Raw genomic sequence first — 25,114 nt, 5'->3', positions numbered from 1 at the left:
CCAACACAGTATTAAGTGACATTTTCCTCCAGCTTCGAGGGCTCAGGTTAAGATATAATGTTTTCTATTAGTCCCCTGTTAAAAGAAAAATGCTGTGGGGGCTTTATAAATCCAAAGCTGGTTTCTGAAGTACAAGGGTGCTGTTTAAAAGTATATGCAATATATTAAGTGACACATGATGGCAGCAGCAACCAGCACCAGCTCAGTTGTCTTGTGACAAAAATCTTCAACATTGTTATAAAGAAGCATTTACACTCTAGTGTTGTCATCATATGAGGCTGATGGAAAAATCCAGACATTATGCTAAGATGCAAAACAGTGCCAGTATTTTGGCATCAGATTGTCATGCATTCCTACAGGGGTTTACCCACAAAACTTCTTGTTGATTGAGGTGAAACTGCATATAGTCACTCTGTCTCAGATATTAAATGAAAAATTCAAATTTCAGTTAATTTTTATTATGAGACGTCTTATTATAAAAGCTATTTCAAAACGGAAAGTTTCAAATTAATCTATTTTTGAGTGTTCATGAAAACTACTGAACTTTCAAGTGAACTGCCAGTGTACAGCTTTAGACTTCTAACTTCCTAAAAATCAATACATCACCATGTACTGAAACTGCTTTTCTCTTCTAAAGATGCATTTGCATAGCAAGCATGTCTAAAAATAGGGGGTTTTACATAAAGAGAAATAGTTTCATTAAAATCATTACAGAAGTCTCTCTCAAACTTTTTAAATATATATATATATTCATCTCTGTCAGAGACAAAGCATAGAACGTTTCTTTCCTAAAATACAAAGGTCTCAAATCTACATTCATATGTGAAAACAGTTACAAATAAAAGCTTTTTCTATCTTTAATCATAGCAAACTCCGAATGACAATTTCAATGTATTCAATAGACCTTGTTAGCAATTAGAGTACTAGATTAAAGATTACTTCTGTATGCCGCTTTCAGTATCTTGCTAGCTGAAAAATTTACACCTTAGTCAGAAAATCATGAGTCAATCCTTGAACAATGATTGATAACATGATACTTGTAAATCAGCTTTCAATTCATTCTTGGACTGAAAGAGCTGTCATTTATCAAAAACAAAGATCAATTTTCACACACCTTAATTTCAGTTACCATGAGCTGTAAATCTGTGTGGATGCAAATCGGTTGCATTCAAATACTACAATTAATCAGATTTAAACCCAATGATTCCTTTATAAAATTAAATTATAATTATGCTTTTTGATAAACATTTGATGTATTGTCTTCTGACAAAAAAAATCAATTGGTGCAATAACATAAATTACATAATTTATTCAAAAATATGGGGGATAAGTAAAAATGATAGAAGTGTGAAAAACTGTGGATTAAGGAATGCACTTCCCACACAGTATCTGACATAGTTGCTTTCTGTAGGAGCATATTCCTCAGTAGTCCTGCATAGCTCTTCCTGAACTTTTGGTGTTGGTCACGACTGCCCTATTTTTTTGGTAATCATCATCTGGCATGTACTAACCATATGACACGCTAATAAATTTATAAGTGGATGGATTACTGAGGGTAGAAAATCAGGAGGTAATAACAGGTGACCTATAGAAAGTATAAATCAGCAGAGGCCAAGAACAACATTTAGGCTTTCCTGCTGTAAGCTGGACCTGGCCACGCTTCCTGGCGCGAGTATCTGAAGAGGGGCAAGGCATGGCAGCATCCAGCACTCCCAGGCTGGGCTGCACAGGGAGGCAAGTTGGCTCTTCTTCCTCTTCACCTTGATCTGTGCCACACTTCTGAGGACATAACCTCCAGTCTGAGAGCCACTGTGTTGGTAACAGGGGAGAATCATCAACAGACAGCACCCAATACAAAGTGGTGTATTTTACCTTCCATGGTCTTCCCCCATCAAAAGAAACAAGCTAAATCTTTCATATCCTGAACAAATTTTTCATACTAAAAACAGAGTTCTTAAAAAACTCTGATTTTCTAAAGTTAGCAGAAGTGTATTATAGGACCCTAAAGTCTTCACTGCAGATAGCTCTCCAAATGTGAAAAAGGTGCAACCACAGCAGACAGGCAAACAGATGCTTTCATCCAACTACCATAAGGAGGAAAGACAGATACACATTCTGCAAACAGCTGTGCTGGCAGAAAACATTATTGAACCATGTACTCGTCACTCTTCGTCTACTAGAAGTTACCTTGCTTAAAGATACATCAAAATATGCAGAATTAACTGAAACAGTTTCAGTAGTGAGCTGTTCTACATTATTTTATTCTTAATGAAGCAGGTCGGGGAGCACAATCAGATCTGTTTGCAAAGCTGGCAGAACAGCCACACGAATGCTGAACGTAGTAACATCCACTATTGGCACAGGCAAACAAAGCAATAAATCCACAGTGCTGAAGTTTGGGAGCAGGCTAGAAAACAGTGTACCAGCCCACCAGGAATGGTTGTTAAATATCCTCGTTACTGGCCTGCATTGAAGCCATACCACTGTACCTTTGCTGTAGTAACATAATCTGCATTGCCTAAATAGCATTTGCATACTAGTTATAATTCTGCTCTCAATTTGTTAGACATGCCCTATACTATCACTTCAAAGTCTGCCATTGTGAGGAGAAAAAAGTTTTTAGCACACTCACACTTAGTTGGTTTTGAAATGCTTTCAGTGTTCGGTGGCAAACAGAAAAAAAGTATTTCCCTCTGTGGAAGGCCGTGTGAGTAAAATGTAAACAGAAGGTAGGATCTTCAAAAGCCCATGTGAGACTTAAGCACAAGTCCCCTTGAAGCATTAGAGGATTGATGCCTCTGAACCACACACACACTTAAAAAACACCAACTTGTTTATATAGTTTGTATTACAAGCCACTGTCCAGCTAATTAGCTCCTATAATTAAGTGACTACCCAGCCTCTTACCTGATATAGCAACCTTTGCTCTGCATGCCATCCGGTCTTTTGTCCCATTTTCTGAAAACCTGCCAAAAAAGAAGAAACAAAAAAAGAGATTTGAGATCTGTGCGTTTAGACATCTAAAACTCAACCCTTTAAACACTAAGATGTGTCAGGATTTTCATATTATAGCTCATTTCAAATGCTTTTCTTTAAAGTTAATTTTGGTATCTCTGGTTTAACACATGAGTCATTAGTTTCTTAAGCATAATCTGGAAGGAAGGTACACCATCATTTTTAAAAAATTCCCTAGAAGATTTTACTCCAAAGCTTATGTAACCTGAGTATTAAAAGACAAGTAGATCCATCTTCCTTGTCTTTTCCAGATCCTACAGGATCAAAAACATTATCAATTTTTCCCTTCTGTACACGTCAATGAAGATGCAACTTAATTTACTGGTTCTATTATTGTTTAAAGAATTGCCTCCTCCTCTATTAATGAAATGAAAATTTCTAGCTGCTACCAGTATCATGACTTTCAGAGGCAGTTGGAATATCTTCAGAATACACGAATGACAGACCCTAGAAAACCCTAGAATTTTCTCTCTCTGCCACAATTAAGCCTTAAACAAATTCCAGTCTGAAGCAAATATCAAAAGAAAAGAGCTCCAAATGGACTATCAACTACCAAAGACACAATTCAAACAACAGAGAAATAACTTGTGCAGCTCTTCTAATGACCTCCACGGACACCTCAAGGAGCCCTGAAGATAGAAATCCAAGCAATGCATGGCAGTTACAAGTCAAGCACACAATACAGCTGTTCAGAGACATGTCCAAACAGCCCTGCTCTGTTCTGGACATGTGCCATCACCATTCTGTGCACGCTGACATCAAAGACAAGGAGTTGACTAAATCAGCACATACTCACACTTGATATTATTCCATCACTAAAAGCATAAGATGCATAAGATTAAAGACTAAAAACATAAGATTCATACAAGATGAATCACTACAAAAGTACTTATTTTAGTAGGAAAAAGCAGTACAAATGCAATAATTACAGAATACCACACGTATCGTGTGCTAGTTTTCAAAATCAGCTTTCAGAATAGTTGACAGAAAATGCTGCTCTTTCCTCCAACAAATTTCTCCTATAAGGCAACATTTCTGAAAGCAAAAAGTAGTGGAACTGCTCCTACAGATACAATTAACTGGAGCTAAGCGTGTACTCAGAGACTTTCTATGCTAAGCTGCAATATAGTATTTCATTAAATTAATAACCTGAAAGCAACTGTGTAGTGTCTCTGCACCACGATTCTCAACATTGCACCTCAAATAAATTCCATTTAGACCAAAAAAAACCATTATTCAAATAAAACACAAATACTTCAGCTCCTTCAAGAGTTATAATGTGAGAATATTTTCAGCTTCTTTTCTTCCCATTGAGGGTTGCATTTATCACTTCGCTGTAGTTAACACAAGTGGCCAGCAGAGGGTACCAATTAACCATAATGGGGCCATCATTGAAGGACCCTTGACAACAATACAAAGAACGAAAAATACAAATAGCTGTATCCTGACTTGGATAGCTTTGTTTTGTTCCGTCAGACTTGGCTAGGTACCTTTTTGTATGCTAAGGGTAATCAAGAAAATATGTCTATTGTGTTATTTGATACGGAATTACAGTTTAATGTCAAAAATAAAATCTATCCAGGAAAATAGGACTTGTATTTAATTTTCTAAAGCAAAAAGAAGATAATGGAATTATTTTAAAAACTAATGCTTTAAGGCAGCAGGAATTTATGTTTATATGGGGGAAGAAATAAGGAAGGATTTAAATCCACATTTCTAGTCAGACTGCTAAAAACTCGTGTAAGTCAATGCCTGTGTCATTCCTGCTCCCTCTGAATGTGAGCTGTTACTCACTGCTCTTCTGTCCTGCCCGGGCTGGGCTCCTCCTTTGGGCCCTGCAGCTCTGCCCTGTAGGCCCGGATGCGAGCATTGCAAACCATCAGGTTCTTCACCGCACGCAGGAGCTGCTCCTTCTGCGTGCTCGCTGCAAGCAGTTTGCAGATGCCTTCTCGCATGCGGACCTCAAAGTTGATCTTCTCTTGGATGTCACATTCCTAGATAAGCAATAAAACCAAAGGATTAAACAAAAAACCAACTAACAATATTCTCAATTTTTTACACGCTCTCCAGTTGGGATAGAAAACTCTAGGTTTTAATTATGCACGGCTATTGCAATGGTTACTGAATGTAGAATGGTAGTTCTCTCTTCAGGAACAAATGAGTAAAACATGGGACATAACAGATTTACTATATCCATTATACATGCAAATTCCAAACCAAGATTAACTCACTGTACCATCTGAAAGTTACTAAAAATTTATGTGCCTCCATGTGTCATTCACAGAATAGTAACATATGGTCCTAGAGAGGGCTAACTGAACAAAGCTTATAAATTAACAACCCACTTTTCACAGTGACCCCTACTAAAAAAAACTTTAAGCTGAGGAAAACGTCTGAAATATTTTAAATCAGAAATTCAGTCTCATTATCTCTTTGGCTGTCTTCAAAACAGTGAAGAAAATATGTTTTTTTCTCTTACGGTTGATAAGAAATTTAGGTTAACAGCAGAAACAAAAAAAAAAAAAAAAAAAAAAAAAAAAAAGGAGACTATCCCAATATTTGACTCCTTCAGCCCATAAACTGAAAGTCAAACAGCTGTGGTAGCTTCAACACTATACAGGAATCATGCCAGACACACTTTTCATTCAAAGTATGAAGTAAACTAAACATGGCTGGTGAGTCACTAAAATTCACCATCACTGTTTTTTGAAGGAGTGGGATTTTTTAAAGGTTTTATAAAAACTTCTGGGAAGTCAACTTTTTCCTGCCTGCTTTCATGTAAAACATTTATAAATGTGCATTATTCCTTACTTGATACTTCAAAGAGGTCAATCCACACCAGGCCAGAAAATAATTAAGGTGAAGGATCACAGACAGTTTGCTGTCTCCCAAAGGCCTGCTAGATGCCACTGATGGTTGATATACATTACCTTGTTATGTGGCCAGGCAAACCAAATATTTCTGACATGTGAAGAACAGTGTGAGTAACAGAATGTTGTCATGGTATTGCAGGGTTGCATTGCAAATACTTTGCAAGTCAGTCAAGAGTGACACTTCCTCATTACTAAACAAGAGTGCCCCAACTACCTCTGAAATTAACAAGTTCATGGTTGTTTGGTGGTGAATAGCTCTCAAAGCTCACATCAGAGATATTTTCCACAGTTTCTGCTGGTATTCCCTACAGATGATATATGAAAGCCTGGGACTCAGTATGGCACCATGGACTATCCCATTTTTACCCCTTATGGGTTTTCTTTTCGAAGTTTCAATCACAGCCAGAGCAGGATAAAGTAGGGCACCAACACCTCTGCATTCTCAGCACCTGCCTCTCTATTCACACTTTTCCTTAAGGCTCATCTCAGGAGAAAAAAAAAAAAAGAGCAGTAAATAGCTTTCATCAATCTTCTTTTCTTCTGAGTCAAATTTTACATGGCTATGAAAATCTAAGCAAGGCCCACACCTCTCCCTAAGAAATAATTACTTGTTCCTTGAGCCTAAACCAATAAATCAGCTGCTACAAAGCTCCACAGAATGACATCATACTTCCCCCTAATATTTCCCAGGACAGCAGGCCTCTGCACTGCCCCGGCTCCTCTCCACATCTATCACCTGGTACAGAAGTACAGTGAGGAAATACACACTCCTGTTTGGGGCACCTGCATGTATCCACACTGGGGCTTTCAGAACTGCAAAGCATTCAGTCCACACTATATTTCAGCCAGGCTCACATAAAATATTCTGGACTAGCAGTAAATAGCTTTTGGGCCACAGTTTAAATAACCCCACCACATAAATCTCATCTGAAGGAAGAACTTAGGAGCCTGATCTGAGAATGTATGAAGTTCTTTGTGCCTACCAAAAGAGATTGGTCAGCTTCCCCCCCCCCCCACCCCATTCCTTCTAAAAATACAGGCACACCATCTGGACTCGGAGGAACGACACAGCACTGTTTTGCCATATGCTGTCTACTAATGCACCGTTTCCCTCGTTGGGTCCATCTTTCCCCACCAGCGGCAGCACAATCCAGACGAGATTATTAACAACTGCTGGGATTTTCAGCCCCACACTCAGGAATTACCTAAGCAACACTTCCAAAATGTGTCTTTGTATTCCCCACCTAAGTATACTTAGTATAAGAAATTTCAAGTACTTCTAGTTTTTTCACAGGTAATGCAGTCACAAAACAAACAAACAAAGTAACAAAAACAGCCAAGAAAAATTATATAGATACTGCTGAAGGAAGGACAGGTTGAAATTTTACTTCATTTAATTGGCATCTTAATCACAAGTTTTCAGAATCTTATGCCAAGGTACACTTCTGATTTACTGCCACAGTGGTTTACATCTAAACCCTGTAAAGTAAGCAAGTAGCCAGACAGTAGGTACTCTTCTAAACCAGGGGCTGTGAATCCGAGACACCAGCTTGGGCACTTTGTAGCTAGACACAGGAATGAGCGTTTGCTGCAATTGACAGCCACAGCTTCAGAGACGCTCCCGAGTTCAGCTTCAGTGGGTTTTTAACCAACTCGAGGTGCACAAAAGCTCTCGTGAATCGGAAAACCAGTGGCTGAAAGATTAAAGAGGTGCAAGGGAGCACCTCCGAGAGCCTGCGGAGGGTGAGCAGGGGGCCCAGCCTAGCCCAGAGCAGCAGCTCTGCCGGGGCGGCCGCCGCGTCCCCCGGCGCGGTCCCTCAGGAGCGCGGCTACACGGCCGCCCCCCGGCCACGTTGCGCGGGCAGCCCGCGGCCACCACGGCCCCGCCAAGCTCGGACACAGAGCAGCTCCCGCCCCCTGGGCCGCCCGCAGCCGGGCACTGCCCGCCACACCTCCCCCGCGGCACCGGAGGTTGCGGGCCGGGTCTGCCCTGCCCGACCCGCCCCGCCCGGCCCCGGCGCTCACCGGCCCCACGGCGCCCGACCCGCCCGGCCGCTGCCTCCTCCTCATCATCCTCATCCTCCTCGGCGGCGCCGCCGTTCAAACCTCCCGCCCCGACAACGGCCGCGGCCGCCCCGCCCCCGGCCCGCCCCCGGCCCCGCCAGCGCCCCCCGGGACACCGGGCGGGGGGCGGCAGCGCGGCCGGCGTAGCTCGGCAGGGAAACCTGCAGAAATGTCTCGGTGCCTGCCTGCGGACTGTTACTGACGGCAGGACTGACGGCAGCGGCAACCCCCGGTGTTTAGCCACAACAGCGAGTGTCAGTGATAAAGCCCAGGAGAGTACCTTTCTTGGCTTCTTTGCTCCTCGTTAGTTTACTTTCCCGAAACAGGCCGGTGCCACCTCTTTCTGATGAGTACTCTTACGGGGAACGGGAGGGAGAAGCTCACGGCAGCTTCCTGACGCCTGCACAGTGTGCAACCACTGCTGCTCCAAAGCATGCCATCAATTTTTAACCATGTTCTTGGTTTCCTGCAGTTCATCTAATTACGCATCTTTAATATGATGGTGCTTCAATAGCTGCACTAATAGCATGTATTGTTAAAAGTATACTGTTATATACTGAATAAAAGTGCATTAATTATTCACTGGATTGACTGGAGAGGAATGGGAGTCATATCTCTCTCTTCTGCTGCCAGTTTTGCAGCTCTGTTTGTCTTTGGCAGATGAAGCAAATGAGCCAAAATAGTGTCTCCCATCCATTCCTCATCCCTGATTTCTTGGCTTTCCTCTCTGAATTCCTCCTTGACAGGTGATGGTCAGAAGCACAGATCTTCATTGCTTCACACAGGGTTGTCAACATTTGCAGGAAGTAAAATGTGCTGGAATGAGTGAGATATACAGTGTTGCTAACAGCTTTCTACAGTAGACAGAAGTCTCCAGGCTAACATATGCTTATTTAAAATATAAGAAAATGCAGTTAGAAGGGAAAATTTTAAAAGCCTCATTGCTTCATCAGGATTTCACATAGGTGCTCAGTGGCTCTGCTTGACCCCTGACATTTACAACTGGGGCACAAATGCAGGGGGCGGGCCTTGAAGGAAAATCATGAACTTCTGGACCAAAGGTATCCTTGGTGCAAGGCAGAGCATGGGGAGCTCTGCTTCCCTCCAGAGTGCTCAAGTTTCACCTGGAGGCAGAGATGGCAGAAGCGGCTGTTCAGCAGTTCCTGTCTCCATCTTGGGCCATATTTCTTAGGGCAAGGAGAGGCATTCAGATATTCATTACATACCTTCATGTCATCCCGAAGTCCTCTGCATACTGGCAGGGCACATGCCACAACTGGGAAGCCCTACTCCTATTTATAGATGCTACATTTTTTCCTGTTGTTTAGATACTCCTGTTCTTTAGGTATTGTGACTTTCCCAAAAGAAGTCTTTGTCCAGTTTGTTCAGTGAAGAAATCCCATCAGGGAGCCAAAAGGCTTTTGTTTGATCAAGGTATGATACTTAGAGCTGCATATGGACAGCCAATATATCTAAGAGTGGGCTTAAGGAAGGTTGATAGGAAAGTCTCCACCTTATCCTGGTGCTTCATGCATCCCAGGATAAGCCTTGGGTTCCTGTCTCTGCTGCAGAGTTCAGGATTTCAGATACAGCAAAAGCAATCCACCAAATGAGGGGAGAACATGAGATGACAAATCAGTGCCCTTTTGCTTTACAGTATGGCACATCTCTTAAAGTGTGGTCTGGCCTCTCCTGAATCAGTCAGGGATGGGATTTATGCCTCAAAAATCTCCAGGTAATTTTCTAGGCTACAGAAGAAAACTAGAAACAGGAACATGTCATGGAGTGGAATTGAACCAAACAGGTGAAAGTCTCAGGTTAACTGAACTGCATTATCAATGAATCAATGCTTGACCAAAGTTGAGTGAGGCTACAGTCTTGACTGAATGGCTGAAACTCATTGATGAGATTGACGTAAACTGTGGGAGCAGCTGGAAATAATAACATTACTGTAGAGATAAACAGATAAGGAATGAATTACTGTAACTCTGCCTTGCCAAAATCCCTTCACCAACTCACCAAATTGTGCACTACCACAGAAAATTAATGCAACCTGTGAAAACGACACACCAAAACACTTCCCATCCAGCATCATCCCAAGCAGTTCAGGTTAGACTCTACAACAAACCCACTGGCTCAATCTTTCCAGAAGCACTGCCTCCAAAACTCCTGAGAACAGCTCTCAGGTATGCACCAAAAGGGTTTTGTCAAAAGCCAGAGTGGCTACATGAATACAATAAAAATCACTGCAAAAGGACTAGTTATGCCCCAAATTATTTCAGGCAATCAGCATCTCTAGAACCATTTTTGCTGGTAGTATAGACAGCTCCCAGGAATCTGTGGCAGTTGTCCAAGAACTTTAGATGTTAATTAGCATGGTTTTGCAGTACAGTCTGTTCAGCAAATCTGAGTCTTAATAAAGTCCCAAAATGTGACTGCTAGTAGCATAAAGAGCCCGTGCCTGCAGCCCTTACACACTCCTACTGACACTGACTTGAATTGGAGTCCTTAAGAAATCAGTGGGAGTTAAATGTGTAGGACTCAGCCCTAAGCAACATGAATAGTATCTTCTCAAGCTCAGTGCATACCTGCTCTTCAGCTGATTCAAATGTCCAATTTTCCAGTACATTAGGAACATGTTTCTGCAAAGTCTGGCTTCTTACATTCTTGCACCTGCTTCTGCTTTGGTCTTCTGTTGCATTCACTGTCTAGAGATGTTAGGTTTTTTCATTATAAAATGAGGCTTCATAATTCAGTGGATCTGTCAGATGCTTAATTAAAAAATTACTGCTATCTTTTATGGGAACATACAACTGAGGCTTTAAAAGGCATTTCTACAGGTTTTGAAGGAGGTGAGATGTTCTTTCCACACTTCATATCTAGCTCCAACAAAGCTCTCCTGCTGGTACAGCACACAAACTAACTTGAAATGAAGAAGGCTTTATGCCGTCTACATTATCCAGAGATCTGGGATTCAACTAGTAACCATTCTGCTTGCTCCCTAACTGAAGAGTAAATTCAGCAGACAGCAACAAAAAAGGGAAGCATTGTAACCATGTTTTTTTCTCCAGACAAACCTCCACTGAATGGCAGAGAAACCCAAGGCACAACCTACAAAACAAGGAAAATCCTGCACAGTCACTGCTGCTAGTGCAGAGAAGTCAGAAGGGGGTAGGGTGAATTAAATAGGGGATCTATATCCTGCCTTCTGGGTTTTCTTAAGTGAAACATTTTTTTCAGATGAATCACACCATCCTTTTATTTGCCATTCGTTTTGCATTGCAAAGCATTTGGCTTCCTTCTAGTATTAGGGAAACTGGATAGCAGAGAAAAGATCATTGTCTACCTAAATCATTGTTCTGCTCAAGTGTTAGATCAGCATATTATTTTAAATGTTAGGCCCATCATTTTGGTTTAGCAGGTACAAAATGTCTACACCTACTCTTGACAGCACTGCAGTATTTTTCTTAATTTCTTAGTTCCCACAGCTTGCTACACCTACTCCTTGAATACCATCAGAGTGTGCCAGTAGAAATCTATTCAATTCCTCTTCAGATTTATCCTAAATGGAAATCTATGAAGATTTGTACTGGACACGTGGGAAAGAATTTGCAAAAGCTTTTTATAACTGACTACTTATTTAATTTTAAACTGAAGAGCAAACTGTTCCCATTGATTGCCCCTGACTTTAATTGCCATAGTATGCGACCACTATAGATTGGTGAAATGGGCAGAGACTCTGGAATTTAGGGTGTTTACCTGAACACTTACTGGAGCCTCAGTAAGTCATTTCTTCATTTCAGCCTGCTGAGGTCCGTTGAAGTCTTTCCATTCTCTTAGCTGGGCAGAAGGGCAACATGGAGTCCTAGAAAACAAATTAAATATGGGTAACTACCTTACTGTAATGCACTTTAGGTTCAGTTTTGATTGGATAAGGTGAAAATTAATCATCTGGCTGACAGTGAGCTAAAGCCTAACCCTATCATGGTGAAAATTATGGCAAGAGAAAACTTTATAGGCTCCATGTTAGCCAACTGAGCAGTGGGAAGTAGGTATCTTCTCTAAGGCAGTCATGGAGCCAGTCAATGAAGATGTCATCCTGTAACATGCAGATGCCTAAGTTAGCTAGCACGCATCATCCTTACCTTTCTTGGATAATTAGACGGGGAGGCCAGAACAGATTAGAATAAACTCTTACTAGTTCAGGTGTTCTCAGATTAATTTTACCCTGAGGGCTTGCTCATCTTCTGCTCAAGATTTTTAACATTCTACAGTGCTCCTTCAACTGTTTTAGTGCTCCCAATGGCATCGGGGTCACATCTTTGTGTGATGCCATCAACTAAACATTGATACCAAGGTGCTTCAATGAACTATTTTGTTGATCATTGCATGTTCCTGTAGAATTTCTAAAAGAAACTGTAGAAGGTGGAGAAAGTACAAGGAATTATTTTTCCTTTTTCCAGAGAAGAGGCCAGAAACTGACTCTTCCCAGTATTCCTGATGTCAATCCTATATTGAAATGCCTTCAGATTAAATTAATGTAGCCTTTTTGAATCACCATATGAGATAAATGCACTCAAAAGATATTTCATAACAGAAATAGTAAGTTACATAAAATCCATCCCCATATGAATTTGGAGAACAGTTCCTGAGATCAAACCTGAAAACTTTAACAATCAGATTAAATATTGCATGACTTTAAACTGCAGTTTTATCATCCTCTACATCTTAAAGTTGCCCATGCCCAAGACAGTGGATGAAGAGTGACTAACTGAGGAAGACCAGTCACATGTATTCTTTTGTTTCTGCTTGGGAGACCAGGGGCATTGGTTTTGAAGCCAATTCACATGTTGTTCCCACACTGGTAGAAAATCAAACCCATCAAAAATATCCTTATGGACAAGGATCCTCACAGGTGACTGACAGCTTCTCTAGAAGCCTTTCTCCAGCTTAGAAGACAGTGTGGATACACAGTGTCTAACACAGCATAGTTTTGCAGCCTTTCCCTAAGTTTAGAAATTTATGTGGTCTCTCTTTTCTATTCTACTTTCTATCTTCACAGCAGTTGTAGGAACGAAGTTATCTTTAATTCTTTTCAAAACCAAAGGTGGTTGAAATTGGCTGCTTGGATCCATTGCTAATAGGGGTGTGGATACAAAAATGCTGTTAGCAAGGAATTTTCCTGCTTCTTCTAAACCACAGGATACTTTTCTCTCTCATGGAAGATAATAGCAGAAGTTCTGTAAACTAAGAACACCTGCGACCTTGTAGAAGTGTTTATGGTACAGTAGAAAAATATTTTGACAATGGATGTTTAGGATTTTAGCCAATCACCCCAAGGGGTAGCTGATCCTTTGTCCAATTAGACTATGAAGAAAAAAGTCTATAAAAGAGTTTGTAAAATTATTAAATAAATCAATCTTGCTGCACAATTCCTGCCTGCTGGATCTTCTCTCCTCCTCCCTATGGCTGCGGGACACAGTAATATTGACAGTGGAAATATAAGGGGACATTTATACACACAGAGAAATGGTCACACAAAAATAACACTGCTGTTTAAACCCAGGGAGGTCCTTTCAGCTCCATATTATGGGCATGTTCCATACAAGGAGGGTTTCCTAGAGATTCTACACTGTCACTCTCTTACCATGCCTTTTACCAGGATTCCTCTGTTGGGTACAGAGTCCTGGTTTGATTTCTTGGGCATTTTCTGCGGGTGGCATTTGGTATATAAAATATCTGAGACAGCTGCATCCAAACGCTTGCTGGGCAGCATGCTGGTGAAGTCACCAGTTTGTGTCATGGGAGAATCTAACTGGGCACTCCATGTTCTGGTTTCAGGGTTAGGCCTGTTAGGAGTTTCCCAATTGATCTTGCAGAGGCAAGTGAGAAGTCACTGGATCATTTAATGGAGTGCCACTTTGAACTTGAGATGAGGAATTAGTACACTGAGAATATCACATATTTAAAGATAAACTCCTATATGAGAAAATTATGTCAGAAAATCATCTTCCTTTTGATAGACAGAGGACTTCCACCTACTGCTGTGAGAGCAGATGTAAGCCCACTTCTGATAGCAATTGCCCAGGTAAAAGGAGCAATTCTCCAGTTAGCTCTTGGGATTGGCTTTTTTTTTTTTTTCTCTGAAGGTAGAGCCTTCAGAGAGTATTTCCAAATGATTGTCTCTTTGTTTTTCCCAAACAGTGTAGACTATCTCTGCAGAATACAATACTTGGAAACAATCTCCATCTGAAATTACTTTGCAGTTTGGTCTAATATTTTCCAAGTACTGAAATATAGGTATCTAGGGAGAGAAAAATGGCAAAGCAATGTGCTCTGGAGACCAAGCAACATTAGCTGCCCTCTGTGCAGCCACCTGCACTCAAGTTCCCCCTGCACTGCAGCATTGCTAAGGAAGTAAATAGTGACTCGCCCTTACCATGGCACATCTTGAGGTGACAGCTGTTGTCCCAATAACTGAGGCACAATAACCCCATGTAAATTAATTTCTTTGCATTTCACACACTATTTGGATTGTTTTGATCCAGTCTCTGGGAGGATATTCAAAGGAGCATGGATAGGGATCTATACTTCACTGCAAACTCTCACTTTGCCCTAAGAAATGTTTCTCATTAGTATGAGATTGGTTTGCCTCAGTTTTCCCAGTCACACTTGGGGCTATAACCATCTGTGGCTCCTTGGTTTTTCCTGCCTTGCCACAAAGCTGTAGTTTTTCTGCATTTTTCTAACTCCTTACTGGGGTTCCATCTGCATAAATGGGCATTTGTCATACAGATCAGGCCAAGAAAGAGTGAGCCAAAGCAAGAAGGATTAAGATAAATGTTATTTCATGAAAATAGCACAGTAAAAAAAAGTAATGTCTCATTACTATCAATCTACTTATTGATATGTGCAACATAATAACCATTTCTGGTTGGAAATTTCTATCAGAGATTTTAAGCCTCTGGTCCTTAAGGAAAATCTGGCTTGCAAATTATGTCCTGTTTCTTACAGAAATGGATACTGAAAAAATATTGAACAGTTCATCCACTCAAGTGCTTAGATTAAAGAAATACATCTATAGGGATAAAAGGATTTAAGTTTTTAGAACTGCCAGATAGTTTTCTATTCTCAGCATCCCTAGTCCCTGTGCATTCACCAAACTTCTCCCTAAATCCAATCTCCTCCTCTGCCCCTCAGAGAGCAATACCACTGTGAAATAACTTGCCCCCATGGAGCCCTCAAAAGAGCCATAAGGCAACAAGAAGTATTTGCCACAGCACAGCCAATACTGGGACCCCAACAGGGATGTAAGGCTGTTCCTGGGGAATAAGCCCAGAGTCAGACTATATCTTTTATACAGGTGATGCTTTTTTGCTGAATCACTGCGGTGTTGGATTGAAATTGTCCATTCACATGTAGGAGGGACTAGGGTATCATTTTCATCAGGAAGAAAGATCCAAGGGGAGAAGTTTGCTGCAAAGGACCCTGCGGACACCCCGTGGCTGAGGTGACAGGCAGCACCTTCTCTTCGAGTTCACCACAGCTGCACTGAAGGAAACCAAGCAGTCCAGCTATTCTTTTCCCCTACTCCAGTTCCCCTCAAAGTCAAACCATGGGGAGGGGATGAAACTGAGCTGTGCATGCATTCTCCTCAGTGCAAGATGGAAACATTTCTTGCTAATGATAATATTTTTTCACCTAACAAGATGACCCATTTTTACTCCCCATTATGAAAAATCTGGGGTTGAGTAGCAAATATGAGTAACTACATTTTACATGAGGTTGGTTTGTCAGAGATTTCTATCATCCTTCTAACCATTTCACAGCCTGTTAAATGAGCTGAGACAACACTTCATGTCACTGTTAGCATTTTAAATTATAAATTATGGTAACAATAAATAGCACCTCATGTTTTTACAGACAATTTCATCTAGATGAATAAAAATAACTAGTTCTGCCTGGATGCATGCACGACTTACACACAAGCACATGTTTACTTTCTTATTTAAAAATCAATTTGAGTTCTAGGAAGCTATTTCTAGCACCTAACCGTGTGTTTGTACAGTGTCATCAAAAAGCAATCAGGATGTTTAAAGAAAAACCAACAAACAGCAAGTAAATTTTTTATAATTTAAAAAATGTAAAGGTTCTTTAAAAAGCTAATGCAGAGCCAGAGGGGAAGTTATCCAAGTCTGATACAGAGGGACACCTGTTTAAGATAATCCCCAAATACTTTTTTACTATCAGTGTTTGTGCACTAAAGCAGTTTTAACCAACAAGTTAAAATATCTGTTTCTTTTATTCCTTCCCTGTTCAGGAATGTGTTCCCTGTACATCAACAATCTCTGCAACACTGAGTCACCCTGCTTACACAGATAAGGCATTATATTTTGTGAGAGAAAACACCAGCTAAAGCAAGCCACTACCTAACATGAAGACCATCTTTTCTTAATTTATTTCATAGTGTGGACACTCACAACACAGTCTTAAATTTTTACAAATACTCCTGCTCTGTCTTATAGTCCCTTCTAGAACTGTATTAACTTCCATCTTTAAAACACCAGCCCAGGAGGGAGCTTTAAAAGATACAAGTGGGCTGTTGCTCCTCATCTGCCCTTTGTGTTTGCTTAAAGTCTCTCCCCAAAAGTACATCTCTCTCACACTTCTGTAAGGGACAGGTTCTTTCACACACGTGTGTTGCTACATCTGCCTGCTACAGACAATTGCATGCTCTTGCTGGATGGATTTAAGCAGCCAATTGCATTTAAACCACCAGGCACTGAAGCACCCAGAATTTCATTGGCAGCTTTCACGCAGGCAGTACACACATTACTAATCTGAACAGGTTTTTCTCATTACCACCCCAGCCACACCATTTTTTAGGCATTCCTTTCAAATTATCTTACTACATGGCATCGCTAGGTTGGTGGAGAACTTCTTTGACAATTTCAGAGGTAATAAGTTTTATACGTATTTGGCACCACAATGGTTTGTGTGCCACCGAGTGTATTTTACTGGCAGTCATCTCAATAGCTGCCTAGAAAGTCATCCGTGGCAAACAAGCTTCTCCAAACAATCTTCTGAGAGATCAGATTTTTGTAAGGAATGAATCATTCTCTTGTTACTAATGGTTTCGCCTCTGGGCATTTCTAAACTAACTTTACTTATCTAACCAAATAGCCTGAGTTTGGGACAAAATGTTTCAAAAGAGAATAGGCAGTTGACTCTAGTCCTGGATAGCATTGCAGCTTTCATGTAAACCTTGGAGAGAAACTGCATGGGGAATTTTGCACGCTGGGAAGGCTCACCTGAGTTTAACATAGGAATTAGTCAGTCTGAAGATGCGACCAAGTCCCATTTGGATGAGATCAGTTTGGGCTCTGTTCCTGCTCCCTGTAGGAGGAACCTTGGCTGCAAGTTATATAAAGTTAGCAGCCATCTGGGGGCAAGAAATTTGAGGAGAAGATAGAAAGCACCATGGCACAATACATTTTTTTTTTCCTTTGGTGAACACATGTTCTTTCAGCTCCCAGTCTCAGACAGAGATAGAAGTGTCTGGTCACACAGCCTTCAAGACCTACTGCCTGAGAGATAGACGTGTATGTGAAAACATCTGTTTTCAGGAATCTTTGTACATATTGGCTTTTACCTATCTTTCAAATTGTATCTATGTTTCACTGCACATGTGGCAGTGGCAAGAGCATTGTATTTCCCAAGGACTGTGCCATTTATTTATTCATTTTTTCCAAGGATATGCATCTGTTAAATTATCTAGAGCACAGTTTGTTTATTTGTTTGCTACCTGCATACATATCTTTAGTTCATTGCACTTTTTACCTCCTGTGAATAAGAACATGTCATTGACGTCAGTCTTCTTTTGAGAAGAATTTGCCTTGTGCATAAAACCATTTGACAGAACCTTCTCGCATACTCGCAGGCAGCGCCTTCAAAGTGATGAGTAAAAAAGATGATCCACCACCTTGCTCTGAACACTGCAGATTTAGCAATTGCAAAAGGTAGCATTCTTTATAACAACAGAAACAAAATTGTCCCTTGAAGGACAATAAACTCACCTCATTTTGCACTACACAAGACATTGCTTTAACATAGGCCATGTGGCACAAATTACCAGGTGTAAAAAAAGGCCCATTTCTGCAGCAAGACACTGCCTAACACTTCCACAGTAGTGGACAAGATCAGTGTAGACAAGATCAGGGCTGCAACAAGAGACAAACAATGCCTTTCCTTTGTGCTCAGGTGAATTTCACCCCATCTAACCAATTTCTGTCCCTGCCACATCCAACCTGCTGCAGAAGAGGAAAAGGACTGCAGAACAGCTGTGCAGCCATATCACTTTTCCTGCCCAATTTGAGTGTTGCTTGGCTGCAACATGCAAACTGCACATTGCCAGCAAAGCTGAGCACTGGAGAAAACCAGGCTCTTTCATCTCATTAGCATCTAGGAACTAGAGTGCTCTGTATTTTTCTTCTAAGTTTGTCCCTTTCTTATAGATTATGTCTTCTCTTTATCATATAGGAAGCCTGTTGGCTTAAGTGAGCCCCTCTCCGGTAACTTTGAAAGCCTCATTCATCCCCCCATTCAGTGTCCTGCCCAACAGGAACCTCCAGCCTACTCAGTCATTCTCTCAGGACAGCAATAGCTGATCCCCCAGACCTTTACATGTTATGCAAACGTGAAAGCAAACTGCTCACATGAATATGAGAAAAAAGAGGCAAGAGTATGAAGGAATAGAAGTAAATTGTACCTAAGCATCCAATAAAATCAATATACTTTCAGATGACATTAAAGATGCAAGTCTGAACTGTCTTCTGTGTCCCTATGTGATACTTGGGATGTAGGTACCCTGAGCAGAAGAGAATTTAATTTATGGAATCATTTAATATATGACATCAATGTGAAAAGCTGCAGAGCCATCTTCTTGGAGAATAGAAATAACTGCACTCAAGCTACAGAAAAGTTTGTAGCATTCCACTAAGTTTTGTCAGTATTCTTCTGAATCCAATCTAAGGCTTCCTGGTTGGTTTGAATTTATTAGCACTGTATAATACTAAAGAAAGAATAGAACACCTTTTAATGCTCAAACTGACATTTTATTTCCTTCCTCTTGTTTTGTTTTGATTTTCCTCCTTTCGAAAGAAGTGCTGTGTACCGTATGCTTCATGGTCTGGGTATTTATCAGTATACTTTTCCTTTTTGTTCCTTCTGAGTCACTGCATTATCATATGTAGGAGAGTGCCCCAAATGTAGTGGTCCTTAAAAATCATATGTTAAGATTGTTGATATGTGACAGCAAAGACCAAGCAGCACATGCCAGCAGGAACCAGAAGCAACATGGCAAATTCTTAGTGGCATTGAAGTCCCTGGCTATAGCAACTGACATGAATTTGAGATTTTACTTAAGAAAATTTAAAGCAAATAATTCTATGTCATATTAGTATGGATACTACATAGGAAATATAATGGTATTTTCTTCATGATTTAAAAATTCTTATCTGAATATGGAAAATGCCTAAAGGACATTTTAAATTGAATTGAACTTGGAAATGAAATTGAATTTGAGTTGAAAGGGCCATAAACACCTTCTGAGGTTCTGTCTTTCCAATGCTTCATTCCAACCAGCACTTGCCAATTGTTCTGCTAATTGAAACTTCAGTGGACACATCATTTTGCAAAAATCTATAGTCATTTATATTGATATTTTAATTTCCAGAAAGACCAAAGATGGAAGAACTGTGGGCTTTGTGCAATTGAATCAATTTGTTTGTATGGCCAGATGTTGTGTGGAAACTTCTTTGCTTGTGCTGTCACATCCTGTTGAACCCAAATCCATTTCAGAATATGTGATACCATTACCTGGAAAAATATGGGAACAAGCAACATTTTCAAATAAACTAAAACTGAAATAGGATGAGCTGTGGATTCTTCTCTTCCATTACTTGGGATTTACTATCAGCCATGTTAGAAAGTGCTCCCCCCCCAAATACCTTAGCTTTAATAACACATTACTATCTGCAATGCATTTTGATCTTAAAGCTACAGAATCCTCATCCATGAGACAACCTCTAGTAATTTCTAACAAAAAGTGAATTAGCTTTGGGGTAATCTCAGACAGCATCTGCCCAGCTGCTGCTGTTGTTGGGTATCCTGGTGTGGCACATGACACCAAGGGCCACCAGCCTCCAATGTGAGCAGAACCAGGCAGGAGGGTGACTCAGGGGGGAAAGCACTTGCTTCCTTGGGTTTCCTGAGGGCCCTCTGGAGGAGGACAGCCCTGGAAGTGGCTGAGCTTTCCCCTCCAGGGTATGGAGGCACTGATCTGAATGGTAGGAATGTGTTTCCTAATCTCTCCATGTCTTGGATGAGGTGTGATGCTCAGGTTACCAGGGTGCCTGAGGCCCTGAGCCAGGCTCCTGATGAACTGTGCCCAGAAGTTCAAGAAGGGGTTTTTAAGAATTGGATCTCAAAAAACAAATCTCTTGTCTCTCATTTGGCACCTGTATGCCTTTGACCCCAAATGACCTTTGACATTTTCAATGACCTTTGAGCTCTGCGTGATCTTTAACTTTTTCGATGACCTTTGGCTTTTTGTTACCTTTGACCCTTTGATAATGGTGATACTTATCCTTTCTTGTGACCTTTGACCTCTGTGATGACATTTAACACCAGGACTTCTGTAACCTTTGACCTCTGCATGACTTTGACCTGTGACCTCCACATTACATTTCCCTGTTGTGACCTTTGATCCCCCAGTGGACCTTTGGATTTGTGATCTTTGACCTTTAGATGACCTTTGATTTCTTGGGCCATGTGACTTTTTGCCTCTCAGTGACCACTGAACTCTTGGAGTCCTGGCACAGATGCCAGGAATGCAGCGGAAAGGGGAAGCCCACCCCCACTGCTTCCCACAGGGCTTGGAGCTGCTCTCCCGCATGCTGGAATATCCCAGAGGACTGAATTTGCCACAGCACCTTAACACTGTTCTTTTTATGTCTCTGTTACGTAAATTAAAAACTTTTACACCCAAGCACATAGGATTAGGCACCAAGTCAGCCAATAAGATATAGATGGCTATTCTCAGGTTTTTTCTGGCCATTTGGGCACTTTTGCCAGTTGGGAAATCAGCATGGTTTATTCTGCACGTAGTCCTTCAAATGTGGAAGGCATGAAATACGTACTTGTAAAAGCAATGTTCCTTACCATGCAGTGCCCATTGCAGAAAGAATGCTGTCTGAATGAAATAGCTTGAAACTTTGCTTTAATGGCAGGCTTTGTGCTTTCCTTTTCTTTGGAGAAAATGTCTATATTTTAATAAGTCCCAATGAGGGAAAGGCTTTGCTGTAGGGAGAAATCTTTCTTTAAATATAGTCTGACATGATTTTTGCCATTTTTCAGTCTCTGCTTTTGAGTGGAGCAGCTTCTTTCAAAAACAAATAACCCCCATTTTGCTGCAGATTACATCTCATTTCGGAAGAGATCTGGGAATAGCAACCTGGTAGCTAATCCCACAACTAATACCTAGCAGAAACTCATGTGCTGCAGGGAGCTGGCTTACACCAGGCCAGTTTGTTGCAGCCATATAAAACATTCTCTTCGGAGAGCCATGCTAGGTTTGTCCCTTGCTGTCACCAGTGATGTCCAGACCCTCTTCAGTTGCTGTTACTTGTCCCAGACTACCAGATCTGAAAAACCCAGCGCTGTTCCCAGAGGTGCTGCTACACTGTGGCTGCTCACGTGAGGAGCAGGAGTGAGACGGCTTTGTTAAAAGGTGACAGTTTAGTCTCATGAGCATTACAACTCAGAGCTTAGACTTTTGACCTCTGAAGAAGAGGCACTGGAAACTTGATATGTTCCTCTTCCCTTTCAAAATAAGCACAGTGAAGAGTCACTTGGTTGGAAGGCAAGTCCCCCCAGCTTTTCCTCTCAATAGGTGTTAGTTATATTTTATCCTCCTAACTAACTGAAGTCACTCTTTTGGAAGCAAAATCAAAATGGCTGAAGTTCCAGCCATATCTACTGCTGACACTTCTCCCCACAGCCTGTCTTCTCCTGTCTTTTGGAAAATATGCCCACAGTCTTCTCTCACCTGAGAACTCTCACCAGGTATGGACTAAATGGTGCAAATCAACCCACAAGAGAACCCTTTATTCTCTATTTTCCTATGCAACAGTATGGATAGAGAAGAGGAAAGCTCAAAAACTTTCCAGAGTCAGCTCCAGCCAGGGGTTTCCTATGGGGACAGTAATAAGTTTGGAGAGCCTGCAAGAAGGCTGGAAGCTGACTGCAAACCAGGCAGGATAAGCTGGTGCAGGACCAAGGGCAGTCTTGAAGCATGCTGCTTCTCTTGATGCTGTGACAGCTCAAAAATCATAGACTTGAGTTGGTTGACTGACATTCAGTGATCAGATTGAAGTCCCCCTCAAAAGGAGAAGGCAAAAACTAACCAGCACCAAATAGTCACAAACTCAACACATACATTCATGTTCTCCTCCTTCCTGTTCACTCTCCCTGCAAGCAGGGTGCTATTCAATCAGTATGCTAAAACACACCATCAAAAGCCTTTCCTACTTTCCTACTGTGTGGGTATGAGTGCCTGCGGCAGCAAAATGAACATTGTTGTATCTTCGATGATTCCTGAATATATCTGCATGCAAACGTAATATGAATCCTCATGTAAGGCACCACTACCATATAAATCACTCAAATACTTCTTTCAAGCTTCTAAGGTCTTTCCTTAGATTTTACTACTCACTTCTTGCTTCCTCTCAATAAACAGAAAGATGGCAAGTATTAAATGCAGGTAAGTTTCAGCACCTCAAGTTATGTGCATTTGTGGTTCACACTCAAACACCAAGAAAAACACAGCACTTCCCAGCATACAAATTAACTGAACTGAATAGGCATACCTATTTCGGGCACAGCTTTACAGAATGGGGGGACTGTGCTACTTGCCAGAGCCAAACTCCCAATCCCATCTGTATGCAGCGGTAACGGATGTGCAGCTGTGTGCTTTTATATAACCATATATAGTTCAGGAAAACTTCCCCAACAGTAACTCCATGCAAATTAATGTCTCCTATAAACTGGCTAGATCATGCAATGAAGACCTGTGTGGGGAGAGTGGGCGTGAAGTGGAGAGACAAAAATTTCTGACACCCCTTTTGAAAGCAAACCAGTACACAAACAAGGAAATCAGAGGCTGCTGAATGTAGCCAAAGTGATCATAGGGAATCCAGTTCTACACCACATAAAAAGGCTCCCACAAACATGTCAGCATTGAGAGCCTGAAAGGCAAGTGAAAACAAAACTGACTCACCTATTTTCCTTGTTTAGAATGAGAAAAAAAAATATCAGAAGATAAACAAGTACAGTAACTCCTGAAAAGCAAACTAGTTTTATAATACTGCCTTTTCTATCTGCCTTCAGTAAAGTGAAATCATCAGCTTTAAGGAAGCTTTAACCTATTTAAAGGTCAGATGGGATGCTGTACAACAGATATAGAGCCCTACCTGAAAAAAGGCTGAATATTATGAATATTCCACCTTCTTTGCAGCACCAAACAGGTTGGTACATGCTGTTTTCATTTAAGTAGCCTTTATCCTTCTGGAAATTATACTGCAGCACATTTTAAAAGATCTTGAAAGAGAGAGATGCATACAAATAAACTGGATAACGCCTCCCCAGCAGTTGGCAGAATTTCACAGAGTCCTACATTATGGCTGTATCAATTTGGGCTTTGTGTAAGTGATAGTGGTAGATTCTACCCACTCACGGTTTAAATCACAGAGGATAAAGCTCAGACATATAATGGCTGATGCACATTCTCTGCTATAAAATGCACAGTCACTGGTATATTAAAGGGAGGCTGTTCTTCTCTGAATGCTGAGAGAATGACTGAACTGGACATCCAAATGGCAGCATCAGGAATTAAAAACTGAAGAAATGAGAAGCTGGATCCCAATCCAGCAAAACAAATACCTGGAGTGCAAGTAAACCCTGAGAAATCTTGAAAGAATTGAGGGGCTAAATGGTTGCCTGACTTCAGATCTGACTGGCCAAAACCATGTAGCTTAGGCTGCAGAACAATGGGCTCCTTCAAAGTCATCAACATTTTCTGTTACTTGAGACCATGAGCGCTTTCATTACTGTCAGCTGGAGAGGGCAGGTGGGTGTCACCTCTTCTAAATGTGGATGAAGCTTCAGGTAGCATCCCACCATGCTAAGTTCACCTCATAGCATTCATCTGCACCAGTGGAGCACCAGTACCAAGTACCTGTGATGTGGAGGAGGTAGGAAGGCAATAGCCACAACAGAGGGAGATAATGGACAGTAGGGGACAACAGCCAAGAAAATGGGAACCAAAACATGGTTATATTCTGTCAGTGTTGGCCTCCTACAAAGAAATAGTCAGGAGTCCCAAATCTGGAGGCAAACATGGTTCAAAACTATTCCCTCCTGACCACCTTTCTGGGTTTTGGTACTGCTTGATGACAAAAGAAGGGCACATCACCACATTACGCAAGGTAATAAAGGACAACTAACTCATGCAAAATGTTGCAGCCTGGATGGTAGCCTACACACTTTAGAGATTAGCTGAAGCTCTGAAATGCAATTTGAGTAACTTCCTTTGATGTGCCATCTGGTGAATAATTTACTGGAAATGTCTTAATCACATCAAAGGTATCTATCAATGTGCTCAAATTTTCTCAGTGTTTAAGACTCTGCCTGTATATTGCACTCAAGGAACAGACATTAGTACAGAATTAAACGTTACTGCAGTACTCTCACAGTGAAAAAAAAAAATCTGCAGCATATTACCAGTATGGCCTCAAGGACTAGGTTTAGAAAGAGCAATATTTCACTATTACCTCAAAAAGGCTGCTACTCTACAATCAGCCTTGCTTGTGTTTCCAAAAATTCACAAAAATAGACACACATCTGTGGCATATAAAAAGTTTAGAAGCATCTGTCCCTATTCAGAGGACATACTGGCAGTGTTCTCTAACATCAATCACATGGGTTTAGATCCAGAGTAGATTTAGACTAGATACAAGGAAGAAATTTTGTGCAATAGAAGTGGTGAAACACTGGCCCAGGTTTTCAGAGATGTTGTGGATGCCCCATCCTTGGAAACATTCAAG

The 25,114-nt window shown here is 41.1% G+C and overlaps 1 protein-coding gene across 1 annotated transcript in view; it reads right to left on the bottom strand.

The window, feature by feature from the left end:
- Positions 1-7,948, bottom strand: part of RTKN2 (rhotekin 2) — a 34,372-nt gene extending 26,424 nt beyond the window's left edge. The window contains exons 1-3 of the mRNA XM_069019082.1: positions 7,914-7,948; positions 4,810-5,009; positions 2,908-2,966 (exon numbers count right to left, since the gene is read on the bottom strand). Of these exons, the coding sequence (XP_068875183.1) occupies positions 2,908-2,966; positions 4,810-4,970 (220 nt within the window). The 5' untranslated portion in view covers positions 4,971-5,009; positions 7,914-7,948. The remainder of the gene's footprint in view (positions 1-2,907; positions 2,967-4,809; positions 5,010-7,913) is intronic.
- Between the last annotated feature and the right edge of the window lie 17,166 nt (positions 7,949-25,114).

This window comes from Aphelocoma coerulescens, chromosome 6 (genome assembly GCF_041296385.1).
Source record: "Aphelocoma coerulescens isolate FSJ_1873_10779 chromosome 6, UR_Acoe_1.0, whole genome shotgun sequence".
Classification (NCBI taxonomy): domain Eukaryota; kingdom Metazoa; phylum Chordata; class Aves; order Passeriformes; family Corvidae; genus Aphelocoma; species Aphelocoma coerulescens.
Note: the sequence above shows the minus strand (reverse complement) of the source record. Positions and strands in the feature narration are given on the sequence as shown.